The sequence below is a fragment of the Mesoplodon densirostris genome, chromosome 2 (genome assembly GCF_025265405.1).
Source record: "Mesoplodon densirostris isolate mMesDen1 chromosome 2, mMesDen1 primary haplotype, whole genome shotgun sequence".
Lineage (NCBI taxonomy): Eukaryota > Metazoa > Chordata > Mammalia > Artiodactyla > Ziphiidae > Mesoplodon > Mesoplodon densirostris.
The window spans coordinates 1,076,502-1,092,265 of record NC_082662.1 but is presented as its reverse complement, the minus strand read 5'-3'; the positions used below and the strand labels follow the sequence as shown (position 1 = coordinate 1,092,265).

At 60.7% G+C, this 15,764-nt stretch overlaps 2 protein-coding genes across 3 annotated transcripts in view; one reads left to right on the top strand and one right to left on the bottom strand.

Moving 5' to 3' along the window:
* The first annotated feature begins 323 nt into the window (after nt 1–323).
* Nucleotides 324–6,145, top strand: FAAP20 (FA core complex associated protein 20). Of its 2 annotated transcripts, XR_009531076.1 has the most exons (6): nt 324–403; nt 653–794; nt 876–1,162; nt 4,916–4,984; nt 5,328–5,537; nt 5,690–6,144. XR_009531076.1 is itself a non-coding variant. In XM_060088846.1 (5 exons), the coding sequence occupies exons 1-5, from the start codon at nt 342–344 to the stop codon at nt 5,329–5,331; spliced, it is 564 nt and encodes a 187-aa protein (XP_059944829.1). In that variant the 5' UTR covers nt 324–341; the 3' UTR covers nt 5,332–6,145. The 2 variants fall into 2 exon arrangements, 1 of the variants encoding a protein (XP_059944829.1); XM_060088846.1 differs by having other exon boundaries at nt 5,328–6,145.
* Nucleotides 6,146–8,102: 1,957 nt separating this feature from the next.
* PRKCZ (protein kinase C zeta) overlaps nt 8,103–15,764 on the bottom strand; it is a 100,858-nt gene continuing 93,196 nt past the window's right edge. Inside the window, exons 12-18 of the mRNA XM_060088834.1 lie at nt 14,190–14,325; nt 13,917–14,004; nt 12,813–12,932; nt 12,046–12,125; nt 11,541–11,630; nt 8,340–8,455; nt 8,103–8,190 (exon numbers count right to left, since the gene is read on the bottom strand). Coding sequence (XP_059944817.1) covers nt 8,103–8,190; nt 8,340–8,455; nt 11,541–11,630; nt 12,046–12,125; nt 12,813–12,932; nt 13,917–14,004; nt 14,190–14,325 — 718 coding nt within the window. The remainder of the gene's footprint in view (nt 8,191–8,339; nt 8,456–11,540; nt 11,631–12,045; nt 12,126–12,812; nt 12,933–13,916; nt 14,005–14,189; nt 14,326–15,764) is intronic.

Here is a 15,764-nt window from a genome sequence, read left to right as displayed (position 1 = left end):
GCCTCCGCGGTGGAGGGAGGAACCCTGGCCTCCGTCTCCCCAAAAGTTGGGGTCAGGACACCACCCTCCGATAGTGCCACAAAGGAGAGGTCACCTCATGGCCTGCGGAGCAGGTCGTGGGGTCCCCAGGGTCGGGTCAAGCGCCCACGTGCGGGTGGGAGTTGGAGTCCACAGCTCACGTCTGGCCGTGCGGGGATTGAGGAGGGGGTCCTGGGTCGGGTTCTGTCCCGGCGCGCCGGGAGTGCCCGGGGCGGGGTCTGTGCCGGGGGCGGGGTCTGTGCCGGGGGCGGGGGCCTGCGCGCGGGCCGCTCATTTCCGCCGGACGCGCCGGCTCCGGGCGGATGGACCCGGCGCGGAGGTCAAAGCTGAGCCTGAGCCGGCGGAGGCCGCCCTCGGGGGTCCGGTGAGGCCGGGGCTGGGGGCAGCAGGGCGATTGGGGAGCCTAGTGTCCCCGGCCGAGCAGTGGCCGGGTGTCACGTCCCCATGTGCTTCCCCGAGCCCGCCTCGGTCCTGCCCCGCCCCCCCAGCTCTTCCCACCCGACCGCCACCCGCGGAATTCTCACCTCCCCACGCCGAGCTGCGCACCTGTCCGCCCCCGCTGAGTCCTCCCTCCTGTGCCCTCCCCGCCGGCTGAGTTCTCACTGCCCCGCAGCCCCAGGTGCCCGAGCAACCCCCCCGGTTCCCCTCCGGACGGCGGCGAGTGTGCGCGGCCGTGGGCTGAGCTGCTGCGCGTCGCGAGTGCGGACCTGAACGTGGACGGCGAGCTGCCGCCACTGCCCGCGTTCCCCGGCCAGGTACGTGTGCAGTGGTCCCCGCGTGGCTCCGGGTCTCGGGCTGGGGCGGGGAGGGCGCGGTCCGACGACCCCGTCTTGTAGGAGCCCAGGCGCAGCGCTGAGCGCGCGCCCCCGGAAAGCTTCACCGTGGGAACCGAGACCTTTTCCTGGACGCCCTTCCCGCCGGCCCCGCGGCGAGGCGGGGACCCGAGCCACTCCGACCGAGTGCTCCGCGAGGCCCTGGGGCGCACGGGGTCCTCCGCGTGGTCCCCCCAACGACACCCCGCGCCCGAGCCCCGCGGGACCTCCAGCGTCGAGGAGCAGCCGTCCGTGGGGGGGTCGCCGACACTGCAGAGCTGCCCCATGTGCCAGGCCGACTTCGCCCCCAGGTGAGTGGCCCCTCTGCTGCCACCCGGTGGCCCTTTCCCTGTTTGGAAACCACAGGCAGTTTCAGAAGGCTAGGGTAACTGAGCGCCACTTTGGCATTCTAAAGTGATATTTCACACAGAAAAAGTTGGCAAAGCGCAGAGACGGTGCTGATCAGCCAGAGGGCACAGGGGTGCAGGTCTGGGAGTCTACTTGTTGGTCCACCGGCCTGGGGCCCTGCTAACAGGCTGCAGTCTCCTGGATGGGGCCCCTGGGACTCTGCAGCATGAGGGCAGGGAGGCTCTGGCTCTAACCGGGTCCACCCTGACATCCGGGAACCTGGTGGTGACTGGCATCCCCAGGTGGTCTCCCTCCAGAGCCAGTCCAGGCTGTGGGTCACTGAGCAATTTTCTGTTACAGCTCCTCGGGCACCTTCCCCCGTGGGGTGGATTGCCAGTTTTAAAAACAAGACTTCATTTCTGTGTCCAGAGATACTTTTTTCTTTTTAAAAGACTAACGTATATTTTTATACCTTTTTAAAAGTAAGGGTGATGGGATTGGACTTTGCTAAGCAGTCCCAACTGCCCAGCTTGTGGGCCACGTGTCACAAAGCCGAGGACACAGATGTGGGGGTCATGGGGGTCAGGACGGCGGGAAGGAGCTTGGTTGGATGAGGGTGGATGGCCGGTTTCTGTAGCTGGACGTGTGCTGCGTGTCCTGTGGCCTGGAGAGTGGGTTCAGTTCCGTGCCTTGTCTCTGGTTTTCCAGAAGTAAAACCAGCCCTGGGGGGTGAAGGGAGTGGCTTGTATAACTAGCAGCTGATGACAAACAGAAGTCATCAAACCAGTGATCAAAATGTGTGGCACAAAACTGTGCAGGTCTGCAGTCAAATATCCAGGCTCCTCCAGTGGCGACACTTCACTGGAGCCAAGATTTTGGGGGCCTGGACGGCTCAGGGTGGGGGGAGTGAGGGCGAGGAGGTGGCTGTCCCCAGGGGGGCCTGTGGGCGAGGCCCCCCGGCCGGCACAGGCCTGGCATGGCGGGGGTGCGGGTGTGGCGCCGCGCTGAGATGCCCGTGCTCCTTGTAGCGCTGGAGAATTTTTCCCAGACCCCGTGGCTCACAGAACATGTCTCTTGCCTGTACTGATGCTTCAGGACAGTTGTGGGCTGCAAACACCAGCTCCCTCACCAGTTTTTTTTAAACATTTATTTATTTATTTTTGGCCCATCGGGTCTTAGTTGCAGCACATGGGATTTTTTGTTGCAGCGCGCGGGCTTAGTTGCCTGGTGGCATGTGGGGTCGTAGTTCCCCGACCAGGGCTCGAACCCGCGTCCCCAGCATTGGAAGGAGGATTCTTAACCACTGTGCCACCAGGGAAGTCATCCCCCCCAACCCCGCCTACCAGTCTTTTTTTTTTTTTTTTGGCGGTACGCGGGCTTCTCACTGTTGTGGCCTCTCCCGTTGCGGAGCACAGGCTCCAGACGCGCAGGCTCAGCGGCCATGGCTCACGGGCCCAGCCGCTCCGCGGCACGTGGGATCTTCCCGGACCGGGGCACGAACTCGTGTTCCCTGCATCGGCAGGCGGACTCTCGACCACTGCGCCACCAGGGAAGCCCCGCCTACCAGTCTTGATGAAGCCATTAATGCTTTTTAAAATACGAAGTCCTCTTGATTTGTACCCGTTGAGAGAAACCCAGGGACGGAAGTACCATCGGAGCCCTGGAGGGAAATTCGTCTTCTTGGCAGCAGACGTGCAGCCCAGCCCCTCTAGGGGTGGCTTTTATTCTCGGATTACTTGTTTTTCTACACAGTCTAAAAAAGGACTCCTAGATACATTAGAAAGAAAGTTCCAGTCTGAGCTCTTTAAGCAGTTAGATTGAGGCTGGGCAGGATGCCTCGGGATTGCAGAGTAGGTGTCAGGCGGTTGGGTCCAGGCCTCCGCGTGTGTCTGGAATGCTTCTAGCATGTTCTTCCCTTTGATTAAGAAGGAGAGAGGGGGCCCTTGCCGGGCCACACCCCGAGCCTGCAGGGTGACAGTGGAAAGCCCCCCCCCCACCCCTGGGGTAAGGGGACAGGTCAGGCCCTTAGGGGACAGAAACGGGACTGTCCCACGCTTGCTTTCAGCGATCCTGGGGACTGTTTTTGGGCAGAGATGGAAGCCCTGCCACCCCTCGGAGCAGAGGGATGGGCTGCTGGGCCGCAGGAGGTGTGGGCGGCCTGGGCGCCACAGGCAGTAGTGAGACGCTGCTTGTCTTTCTCGGAGCCTCGCGCTTTCCGGGTCACTCAGAACCGTTTGTTCTCTGAGCTTCTTCTCCGACCTGAGGGCCGTCATGTACCGCGTGTGTGTGAAAGCCCCTCTGGGTCTGTGAGCTCGGGGCTGGTTCGGGAGATTGGCTCCCACCCGCCACCTGACGTGAGGACGGGAAACCAGACAGGCACCGTGTCCGCGTGATGAGACCCAGGCCAGCCCGTGGGGTCTCACGCGCTCCGAGGCCCCTGGAGGGTCGGAGCAGAGCCCCCTCCTGTGCTGGGCCTCCCGTCCACGCACCGGGCACGAGTGGGAGACAGAGGCAGAAGCTCAGTGTGCAAGGTGGACCCGCCACCTGTTGGGGGGGTGAGGGAATCCCAGACCGCGCCCCCGCCGAGGGACCGTGCCGGGCAGCCCCCGGACGAGGTGACCTGGTCCAGATCTTAGGGTCTTCTGGTGGCCTCGGAGAAGGCACGTGGAGGGGCTGCTTCCCAGGACGGGCCACGGGGCCTCTCGGGACTCGAGGAGGCACCGACCGGGGGCCTCAAATCCCCAGGAGGGAGCAGAAACCCACCCAGACTGGCAGGGGCTCCCGCGAGCAGCAGGGGCCGCCGTGGGCGTGCACCAGGGGAGAGGCCGTGGCCCTCGGGCTCGCCGAGCTTGGCGCCGGGACGTAGTGGTGCAGGGAAGGGCCTGTCTACTCTGGCCAGGTGACCAGCTTGGTCTGCCGAATGCCTGGCTCTGCCGCCCTCTGGGCACCATGGCTGTAAGCTGATCGTCCACGGGCCACCAGCACGCAGGGGACAGCCATTCCCGGCCTTTCCTCCTTGATGGCATCAGACGAGGTCAGGGAGGCGCCTGCTGTGACCGGCGTCCACTCTCCCCTCCCCCACCCAATGCCGAGGGGCTGACCCGTGGGCCTCGGAGCCCCACTAAGTCCTCTTCCCCAGAGGGGCCGAGTCCCTGAGTGAAGAAGACAAATTCTCAGGTCTGAGGCGCACACCCACCTTCGTAGTGACCACCCTCCTAGGCACCAGCGCTCACACCTTTTCTTTTCTGGTTGCCAAGCGGGTAGTTTTCGAAGGAGGGAAGGGACGCATGGGGCGTTTGTTGGTGTCGACACACCTGATGGGTTTGTCTGACTGATGAGATAGAGCCCCCGCCATGGAGGGTGGGGACCCCGCCCTCCACCTGGGGGGCCCCGTGTCTTGCCCACGCCCTTTACTCGGGACTTTCCGACACAGGGTGCCCCTCAGTCTCAGACGCAGGTGCCAGGTGAGCCTGGGAATGGGCATCCAACAAGCCTTTTGGGCGCCCTGGGGACCTTGGACCCAGGAGCAGGGTTTGGACAGGCCCTTTCTGGTTGGGGGGCCCCCTCCTTGCTTCTGCCAGCTGAGGGCACCGTCCCCACTTTCTCTCCAGCTACTCTTTGGTGCGTGGTAAGCACCCAGGAAGGGCGTGAAAGCGGGTGATGTGTACTCTGGCCAGGGTGCCCTCCCTGCCCGTGACCCTCTCCTTTCCTCGCAGGCTGACCCAGCTGGACATTGAGAGCCACCTGGCCCAGTGCCTGGCAGAGAGCACAGACGACGCGGTGTGGTGAGCAGCCCGGCCCACGGCTTCCCCTCCACTGGCTGGGCCACCTCCCCTCTGCTCTGAATCCCCCAAAGCTGTATATTAAAGCGTGTCAGTGTGAGGTGTTCATGTCCCATATCTTTGTGTTGAGGCCAAAACATTGGGTCCTTTTTCCTTTTTGGCTGCTGCTGAGCAGCGTGATGACTGAAGTGGACAGGGCCACTCAGCAGACAGAGCAGCCCCAGGCAGGTGACAGAGACAGTGTCACCAGCAGTTCGGGTATTTGTACCCAAGTTGGCACAAGAACGGCCGCTTTGCTCACCCCTCTGACTCGGCTCACATTTCATGACCGTGTTTTAACCCCCAGGTGAAGCTGCTCCTTCTGCAGCTGTAGGTTACCGCCGGCAAGGAAGACACTGTCACCGGTGCCTGTCATCACCCGCGGGGGTTCAGAGCAGCTCCCCTCAAGTCGGGAGTCACGGGGAGGGGCCGGGCCCGCCTGCCGACATCTCGTGTGAGCCTCGTCTTGTTCGTGCCCTCTGTGCCCACAGGAAGCAGGGCCAGAGGGCGTGTGCAGGTAGTTCTCCTTCCGGTGCTGTTGGCCCACAGGTTCTGGAAGAGCCTCGCCTCCAGCACAGCCACAGCGGCTGTGGCACCGGCAGGAGGGAGGGGGTAGGATGTGGAAGTCTAAGGTTAACTCCCAGAAGTTGGTATTTTCCTTTCAAAAAGGGCTTCAGACGAGCCATGAAAAGACACAGAGGAAGCCTCAGCGCACATTTCTCAGTGAAAGACGCCAACGTGAAAAGGCTACACGTTGTGTGATTCCAACTCTAGGACATTCAGGGACAGGCAAAAGCCATGGAGACGGTAAAAAGATCAGTGGTCGCCAGGGGTTGGTGGGGAGGGGGCGTAAATAGGCAGAGCACAGAGGATTTTTAGGGCAGGAAAATACTCTGAGCTCCAAGGGTGGATACGCAATACACGTATCAAGCCTGGGTTCAAACCCACAGAATGTACCGCTGCCAGATGATGCAGCGGAGCAGGTTCTTCCTTTGTAGCAAACGCAGCCTCTACGGGGATGCTGGGAGAGGGAGGCGGCGGGGGGCGGTGCACATGGGAACCCTCTGCACCTTACCCTCGCTTTTGCTGCGAACCTAAAACTGCTCTGAAAAATAAAATCTGTTTTTAAAAAATGGCCTCAGAAGCCTTTGCTCCTGGAGACGCCTACTTGTAATGAAGTGACAAGCACACACTGTCATTAACGTCTTTAATGTGCAAGACACGAGCGGGTGTGGCCTTGGCGGGCACCCCCCCTGCAGAAGGAAAGCCAAGGCCACGTGCACCGCCATTCACTGTACAAAACCACAGGGACACGTTCACCTCTTTACAGTTTCCAAGAACCGTATCAAAAGGACACACCGTATTGAGACTGGAGCCGCTGGAAAATGTTAATGACTTGTTTCCAAACCCCACCTCAGCACACCCTTCACCTTCTTTAGTTTATAAAAACAAGTGACTGTGCACAAAATCTCCCCTCACCAGGAGCACAGGTCACGCACGTGTCTTGTACACGAGCAACCGCGCTGGTGGCCGGGAAGCTGTTTGGCGACACCGCAACCTTGATAGAAATGCCTTAAGTTTGAACAGATGCGTGGCCCCTGTTGGGAGGAAGGGGGCTCCTGAGGCTGTCTGTGACCCTGTCCTGGGCACAGCGGGGTCTCCCTCCCCAGGCGACCTCGCAGCCCTCACATGCGGCTCCGGGATGACATCACCGCAGGACTGCCACGCCCCTCAGGCCCAGGCAGCTCTAAGTTCCGTGGTCCCTCAATTCCGTCTCTGGAGGTGGGTCCTTCTGGTCACAACTTGGGGGCTGGTTGGAACAAGTCCACGTTCCATGGACACTGCCGCCGGGGCCAGGGGCCTGGGGAGGCTGGCGTGTCTGCGGAGGGTCACGGTGAAGCAGCGGCTTCTGTTATCCTTTTCTTACCGTGATCCGCCCGAGGCCACAGACACACGGAGAGGAGCAAGGCCTAGGGGTGTGTGGCGATGTGGGACATCCGGGGACTGCTGTCCCCGAGGGTGGACAAGGCCCCTGCCCCCCCCACACACACTGCCTGTCCCTGAGCCACACCTGACATGTCAGGGACTTACAAACCCACGATTTACCTCTTTCTAGAAAACCTTGGGTTTGGCTTTTCACTTAAGGGGGTGGCCGAGTGACACGTGCCCCCTTTGCAGATGATGGGAAGTAGTGGGTGAGCCGTGCCCAGAGATGCATGTGGGAGGGTATTCTAGATTTATTGTTTCACTTTAAGGCTAGGACCCATCATACATATATCTTTTTAAAATTTCTAATTCTGAGCATCATTATTCCTGACAAAAATATTTTCCAAAAATCTGATACATAACACGAGACATCATGTAGGCACTGCTTAGTGTTTCCAGAAATATATTTTGTGCGGATTTAGTTTTCAATTTTTTTTTGCTTTTTGGTCTACGGGTGCTTTGGTGAGCCGTGTTTTAGAACCTCTATGATCCAATTTTCCTGGTCAGTCTAATGCCTGGGTCGGGACCAGCGGTGCCCACCTGGTGAAGGGGGGGCCTGGGCGTCAGACCACAGGGGCTACTGACATGCTCGGTATGAAAATACTTGTTAAATATTAACAACAGGAACTTACCAGGATTTAGAAAATGTTCCGAATTTGTAAAAATGCTCCATTGCAGTGGATCCCCGCAGGCACTTAGCTCCCGTCCCCGGCCCGCGCCTCCTCCGGGTGGGGCCGTGCCTGCGGCGCCGGGCGGGTGCCACCCGCGAAAAAAAGGCATCAGAGGGAAGCTTCAACATCATCGGGACACTTTATTCCTCAGGACGTTACAGGCTAACTCTCCCGGCGGAGCAGGTCAGTTCTGTTTCTGTGGAAAGTGTGCACCTTCGAGGTCGGGGACACTTTCTCCCTCGGACACGAGCACCGCGGCCTCCGCGGCGCAGGCACAAGAAGCAAGTTCCTCTGGTGCTGGCGGCCGCGGGCCGGATGGAGGGGCTGTTCTGCCCGGGCCGCCAGCGCCCAGCCCGGCATGCATGCGCGGTGGTCGGGGACAGGCCCGCACCGTCTGCCCGCGTCCACGACGAGAACGCGGCGCCTCACGCGGACTCCTCGGCGGACAGGAGCAGCGGGTGGGTGTATTCAAACCCTTCGAACTCCGACTGGTCGATCCTCTTGAGGACGTCCCTGTGGGTACCGGACAGGGCAGGCTCGACGGGCCCCCCGCGAGACAACGGCCCGCAGCTCGGGACGCCCCGCCCCCGCCCCCCCCGTGAGACCCGCCCACGTCCACGCCCCCGCAGCTCAGGACGCCCCGCGCGTCCGGCAGGTCTTACTCGTCGTCCGGGGTCAGCTGCACCGGCTCGCTGGTGAACTGCGTGTCGAAGTTGTCCAGGCCGTAGTCGTCCGTTATCTGCGGCTGGAAGGGCGGCAGGGCCTGCTTCTTCCCCAGCTGCAAGAAGACACGCGGTCAGACCCACGCGCCGGCTCGGCGCCCGCTTGGAGTTTACACAAACACAAACCACGGAATCGAACAGAAGAGACCGCCTCTAAATATGCCTCATGTTTAAAGACCCACTGTTTTTCTCTTAAAGTCCAGCAGGAAAATTTTCCTAAGTCATAAAAACCCTACTTGAGCTGAAAAATGCCGGCAGCGCAGGCCGCACAGGACGTACCTGGGATGGAGCGCAAGGTCCAACCACCCACGTGGGATCCCGCGCCATCTGGGGTCTGTGCCCCCCTCGGCAGCCCCACCACTTAAACCAAAGGAGGCTGGTTTGGGGAAGTTTCTTCCTTTCTTAATCTGGGAACCCAGGTCATAAAGGAGCTGGGACCTGGCAGGGACACCCCTGCCCACACTGGAACCTCTTCTCTCAAAAAAGCCTTAAGTGGCCATTTCTATGTTTTTTGTGTTTTTTTTAATGTAAATTTATTTTTGGCTGCATTGGGTCTTCGTTGCTGTGCGCGGGCTTTCTCTAGTTGTGGCGAGTGGGGGCTACTCCTCGTTGCGGTGCGCGGGCTTCTCATTGCGGTGGCTTGTCTTGCTGCGGAGCATGGGCTTCAGTAGTTGTGGCACGTGGGCTCAGTAGTCATGGCGGATCTTCCTGGACCAGGGCTCGAACCCGTGTCCCCTGCATTGGCAGGCAGATTCTTAACCACTGCACCACCAGGGAAGCCCTCGATGTATTTCTAACCCCAACGGGATGCACGGCAGTAAAACGCTTGTCAGGCGGGAAATGGGGCGTCTCAGGACCCAGACTCTGCTTCCTACTCCACATTTAGGAGGATGAGACACGCTCATGCCTGGAGAGGGCGAGTCGCGCGCTGGGGCAGAACACCGCTCACAGTGAGGACGAGGACGGCGAGGATGGAGCGGCCCCACGTTCACACACTCGGTGACATAACCCGCCCAGGTGTGCGCCGCGCACTTGTGCTGGGCCAGGCGCGCTCCTAAGAACCCAGATCGAGCCATAAGTGAGAGATAAGGTCCTGCCCCGTGGGGTCTGCTCCCACCCACACCAGCCACGTGTGAGCCCGCAGCCAGCCCTCCAGCCCGGACCCCTCAGCTCTCAAGGCCCGGAGCAGCTTGATTCAGGAAAAGGATGACCCAAGCCTTTCGGGACTGGCCGCCCCCTTCCCTTGGAGGGTCTGCGTGAGCACTGAGCCTGGAAACCTCCACCTGGGTGGGGCCTCCACGGGACCCCGTCCAAGATGTGGAACTGTCCCAAGGCCCCGTGTGGGGAGAGAGCGACAGCCGAGTCAAAAATAAGCCCCCAGCCCACCTCAGCTCACACCCGCTCTTTGCACTGTGGGACCCAGAGCCATCAGGAACTCCAGTTATAGCAAGAGAAACAAACTGGGCCTGGAATGTTGAAACAAGTTCCATAAGTTCTGGGGACTTGGGAAGGACGAACGCAGGCTCTGCTGGTGAAGCTGGTGCATGAAATGAGGATGTCACAGAAACAGACGAATTCTTCCCAGTAATGCCCCAGTGTCAGGGCTGAGGCCAGCACACCTGCCAGGGCCCCAGCAGCATCCGTGGCCAACCAGGCAGAGGAACGCCTGTCTCTGTCACCCAGGGGATGCAGGAGCAGAGGGAACGGGCCGAACCGCAGGCAGAGCGGGGTCACCAGTGTCTGTGTGCGTGCATGTGTCTGCACACCCGTGTACACACTGCAATCACAGGCCCCAGCAGCTGGTAGGGTTGGGCCACACCCTGGGCACCGTTACGGGGACACAAGGCCTTCCCTTCCTCCCTTTCTCTCATGTGCAAGTTTCCATATTCTTCTGCATGTATGAAATACATTCTGGTAAAAAGTGAAAAAGGGGCATTTCTTACACGATCTTCCCTACCTCAGGTCTCAGGCTGCTTTAAAAAGATTTAAATAGCAAGAATCAGAACAGACCACGAGGCAAGCACAGCTGGTTGCTGGCCTGGGGTCCTCTGAGCCCACCCCCTACCCCCGTCCCTGCTCTGGGGGCCAAGGCTGCCTCAGCCCGTGGCACCCCCCCCCCGGAGTGTCCCACACACAGTGTCACCTCCTCTTCCCTCAGTCAAAAGCAGTGGACGAGGGACTTCCCTGCTGGTGCTGTTGATAAGACTCCACCCTCCCAGTGCGGGGGCCCCAGGTTTGATCCCTGGTCAGGGAACTAGATCCCACACGCATGCCGCAACTAAGAGTTCGCATGCCACAACTATGGACCCCATGAGCTGCAACTAAGGAGCTGGCAAGCCACAACTAAGGAGCCCACCCCCGCAACTAAGACCCATCGCAACCAAATAAAAAAAAATAACAAACAAACAAAAACAACAAACAGTGGACGAGAACGGTGCCACCCAAGTGATGTCCTGTGCACCCCACCACTTAGCCCTTTGGTGCGATGGGAAAGAGGAGGCTGGAAGAGGACAGGGGTGAGGGGTGGCGGCTCCGGTTCTGAGAAAATGGCCTGAAAGAGGGGAGGTGGGGGTGGAGGTCGGGGAGGGGCACAGCTGTGCAAAGACAGGAGCGGACCCAGTATGTCGGGCGTCGAGGGGATCACGAAGCCCCAGCGGAGGAGGCCGCTGCTGCTAGGAGCCAGGCGGGAAGCAGGGGACCAGCCCGGATGAGGGTGGCTCAGACCCAGGTGGCTGCAGTGGGGGTGGGAGAAGGTCCAGGCCCTGGAGGGTGAGTCCCTGAGGACTGGGTGGGTCAAGGTCCACTGCAGGGGGAGGGGCCACGGTGCACCGGGATGTCCTATTGGAACTAGCTAGCCGGCCAAGTGGAAACGTCTGGGAGCTGAATCAACTCAGGCGGATGGCAGCGGTCACAGACCGGGCACCCCGCCACGGGACCCCCGGCATGGCATGGACGCCCAGGCAAGGCTGCTCCCAGGACCTTGAAGAAGCAGCCCCCGCCCCCAGGGACTTGTCAGGCCCTCTCCTTGTTCTTCATTGAGTTTCCAGATGGCTCCCCACCCATTTCTGTCCATCCCACCCCCCTCGAGGGCCGCCCACCACACGGGGCGGGGGGGCAGTATCAGATTCCGCGCTGCTTTACCAGGTCCCAGTCTATACTACGGAAGAAAGCGTGAGACTTGATGTCGGAAAATCCAGTCTGCGGCCGGCAGCCGAGCCTCTCCTTAGGGTCCTGGGGGTCAGAGTTCAAATGAAGACAAGTCAGCACAGAGCAAGGCAGCCCCTGATTCCCGTGCCCAGCAGGGGGACGGGCCTGCCCTCCCCAGGACTTACGAGACCTTTAGCAGACCACTCCCAGCCGGCCCAGCACCCAGGTGAAGGCCAGACGTTCCCTTCATTTAGAAACGCTTCCTCCCAACAGGTTAAGCTCCTCCGGGAATTTCCCCTTTGGCATCATTTCTCGTTGTTACATTTTGTCAAGTGTGAACAAGCATCCATAGGACGTTCAAGGAAGGACGCAGAGTCACACCCACACCCGACACTAAAAATGCCAACCAGCTGGTGGAGCCGTGGCCCCAGTAACTGAGAAACTGAGCCGAACTGAGCTCAGAACTGAGCCGTGGCCGCCACGGTGGCCACGAGCGTACCTTGTTTAAAAATCCTTTCAACACGTGGGAGGCCTTGACCGAGAGGAACCGGGGGATCCGGATGGGCTTCTCCAGGATGACTGCAACGACCAGGACCGGGAGGTGAGAGCCTGTTCCTTCTCCATGCCCGGCCCCCGCCCGCCACGTCAGCTCTGCCCAGCAGCCAGGGAGCCGGCAGCCTGCAGGGCACTGGGAACCCTTCTGAGCAGGAGGCTCGGGGCACTCGTGGTGCCCTGGGCCCCATCCTACACCCCAGCAGGGTCTTGAGGCCTCAAAGGGCCCTAGTGCCCACGGTCACATGTGCTCACAATCACGTATGAACCAACGGAGGCTCAGCTGGCCCTGCGTCCCCACATCCACGGGTGCCAGAGGGCACCTTGGGGACAGCCTCAGCCCTGAGCCCCAGCATCCCGGGCTGTCAATTCTGGCCCGAGGCCAAGATGGCGAGGCGCCGTGGCTGGACGGGGGCAGCACTGTGGCTGGGCACAGCCGCTGCCCGGGACTCTGATGTGCACACCTGGCGTAGGCGGAAGGGGGCTTGGGCTAAATCAGGACAGATTCTCTTTCCCGTGGGTGTGAAAGTGCCGTGTCCCCCCAGCCAGGGCCGTTCCCACACCCACGGCCCGGGCTTTGCTCCCTGAGAGCTGGTCGTGGACGTGTGGCCCCACCGAGTCTGTGGCAGCCGCGGGGACCAGCCTGGGGACCTGCACCTCTGAAAGGGGAAAACCCGCAGGGTGTGGAGGCAGCTGGACGCACAGCCCGCGCACCTTGGAAAAGGTAGTCCTCCGTGTTCATGTCGGGGTTGTCGGTGATGATGTCGAAGGGGGAGCGGCCAGCCATCATCTCGAACATCAGGACGCCCAGCGCCCACCAGTCCACGCTGAACCCTGGGGGAGAGCGCAGGCCTGTCAGGCCGGGCCTCTCCGGTTGTGCTGTCCCGTCACGGGGCCACAGTCACGACAGTTTGCTTTTCCTGGACCACAGCTAAGGATGCGTGTCCCCAGCATCTCCCAAGCAGCCTGGCCTCCCCTCTGTCCACTGTCCCCGGGACGCTCAGCTCCCCCTTATGAGCTGCAAAGCTGTCTTCACATCGAGGCAGTCCACGGATGGCCAGCTGTTCCCAGTGTCTGCAGCTGTCCACCTCCATCACACACGGGGTCCCCGTCCCGGGCCAGGTTCTAGACTCCCTGCTCTGGTCCACAGCTGCCGTCTGTCCTTCTCTGGCTACTAAGTGACTTCAATCCTATCAGCCTCCTGGGTGCCCAGGTATCTGAGGGTGCGAGAACTTGCCCACCCTGCCTACCCCCCCCCACTTTTAACAGCAAGGAAAATGTGTGGAAATATTTGATGGTATATTTGTGATGTGAAAACAGCAGAACCCAAGGAAGGGGTGGACAAGCTCCAGTGTCCACGGGGGCTGTGCGTGGCTCTAGTGGCTCCGGGGAACCCCCTCCGGCGGGCGGCACCCACTGACTCGGGACACCCGCCTCGGCCGTCTTTGCTTTGTCTTCTCCTTCCCAAGCCCTTCAGGCTCCTTGACCAGAGGGATCCTATCCAGTGACCTCGCCAGGGGACACTCAGGTGGACACAGAGGACAACAGCTGGGGACTGAGGCCAGTTAGTGACCTGGGGCCGGGACGAGGTAAGGGTGTGCGTTTTAGTGTAACTTGGTTAGGAAGACCCCTCTCCCCGGCTGCTGGGCCAGGGCCCCAGAGCCCCTGGTTGGGACCCCCGGCAGGGTTGGCCCCAGGCAGGCCCACCCCCCTCTCTGCTCCGTGGCCGAGTCCCCAGGGAGAGGAGACTCCCAGGGCTCGGGTGGTGCTATCGCGCCTCCGCTGAGCCCAGCGCCCTAGCGCCCCGCCCCCGCTCACCGTACTCCTCTCCCCGCAGGATTTCCGGGGCGATGTAGTTCGGGGTCCCGCAGAAAGTGCTCGTCGTGTCGCCGGGGCCCAGGCCTTCCTGCAGGGACAAAGCCAGTTACCAGGAGGAAGGGGCCCGCCGGACACACCCCCGCCGGTGAGAGAACCAACAGAGGGCCGGTGACGTGGGGGCGGCCGGAGCCCGGCAGCCAGGACGAGACGGAGCGGGCGCTGGGTTGCCCGGGACCCCCGGAGGCAGGCGGGGGCAGTGGGCCGGGCGCCCACCTTGCACATGCCGTAGTCCGTCAGCTTGATGTGGCCGTCTGCGTCGAGGAGAACGTTGTCCAGCTTCAGGTCCCGATAAATAATCCCCCTCTCGTGCAGGAAGTTGAGCGCGATACAAATCTCAGCAGCGTAGAACCTGGGGAGGGGGTGACACCCATCATCAGCAGGGAGAACCCAACCAGGAACCGGGACGGGGGCCCAAGCAGACAGACGTCCCGTATCCTCGGCTGAAGAGCGCAGGGGCCGACAGGACAGGGCAAGGCACGCGGCGTGCTCGTGGTCAGGGAGACGCAAACCAAACCCACCGTGAGACATCACCTTGCGCCCACCAGGACAGCCACTATCCAAACCCCCCAGACAGAAAAGAACAAGTGCTGGTGAGGATGTGGAGAAACTAGAACCCTTGTGCACTGCTGGTGGGAATGTAAAATGGTGCAGCTGCTGTGGAAAACAGTATGGAGGGTCCTCAAAAAAATTAAAAATTAGAATTACCATGTGACCCAGCAATACTACTTCTGCGTATATATCCAAAAGAATCGAAAACAGGGACTCGAATGGGTATTTGTACCCCCATGTTCACAGCAGCACTATTCACTGTAGCTAAAACACAGAAGCAACACAAGTGTCCATTGTCAGATGATGGGTAAACAAAATGTGGTCCATTCACACCATGCAGTAATATTCAGCCTTAAAAAGGGGGGAGGTTCTGACAGCTGCTCCAGCGTGGGTGGACCCTGAGGCCATTCTGCTGAGTGAAATAAGCCAGGCGCGAAAGGACACATCCTACGTGAGCCCGCTTCTACGAGGTCCCTGGAGGTGATTCACAGAGACAGAAAGGAGGAGGGTGGCGGCCGGGGCTGGGGGAGGGGTGGGCAGTGAGTGTCTCATGGGGGCCAGAGCGTCGGTTTGGGAAGATGAGAAAGTTCTGGAGATGACGGTGGTGATGGTTGTACAACACCATGAATGTGCTTAACGCCACTGAGCCGTGCACTTGTAAATAAATGCACTGAGACAGTAATTTTACATTATGTGTATTTTACCACAATTAGAAAAAGAGGACGTGAGCGTGTGGGGCCCGCTGCTCTCGACTGCCCACCCGCCTCCCCCCAGAAAGGACCTACGGTGACTCATGACGCCGCGTGGAATTATTTTCCAGTGAGGAAATGAGGAAAAGAGAAAACTATGGAAAACAGGAAAGAGCTCCGTACGGGGTGGAAATAAATGCCCCACCCGCCCGTGAGGCCAAGGCTGCGCGGCGGGGATGGGGTCAGTGTCCCTGAGAGTCATTTAAAAAGAAACGGAGGTTGTCTTCCTCTTCCAGGCAAGCCCCTGCTGTACATCCGTGCAGATGGCGGGGAGCGGCCTTGCCGTCCAGGCGGCTAAGCTGATAGTCGGGGCGTTCACCCCATTTCAGAAGCAGGGGAAAGCACAGCGCCATCGCACACGCAGCGCTCCGGGGGGGTCGGCCACTCCCAGGACCCTCCCGGCTCCGGCCTGGCCCCTGGCAGGCGACAGTGACCCCCTGTGCCCCTTCCCTCCTCCCGACCCCCCAGGTTCCCCCCCCCGGCCCCCGGC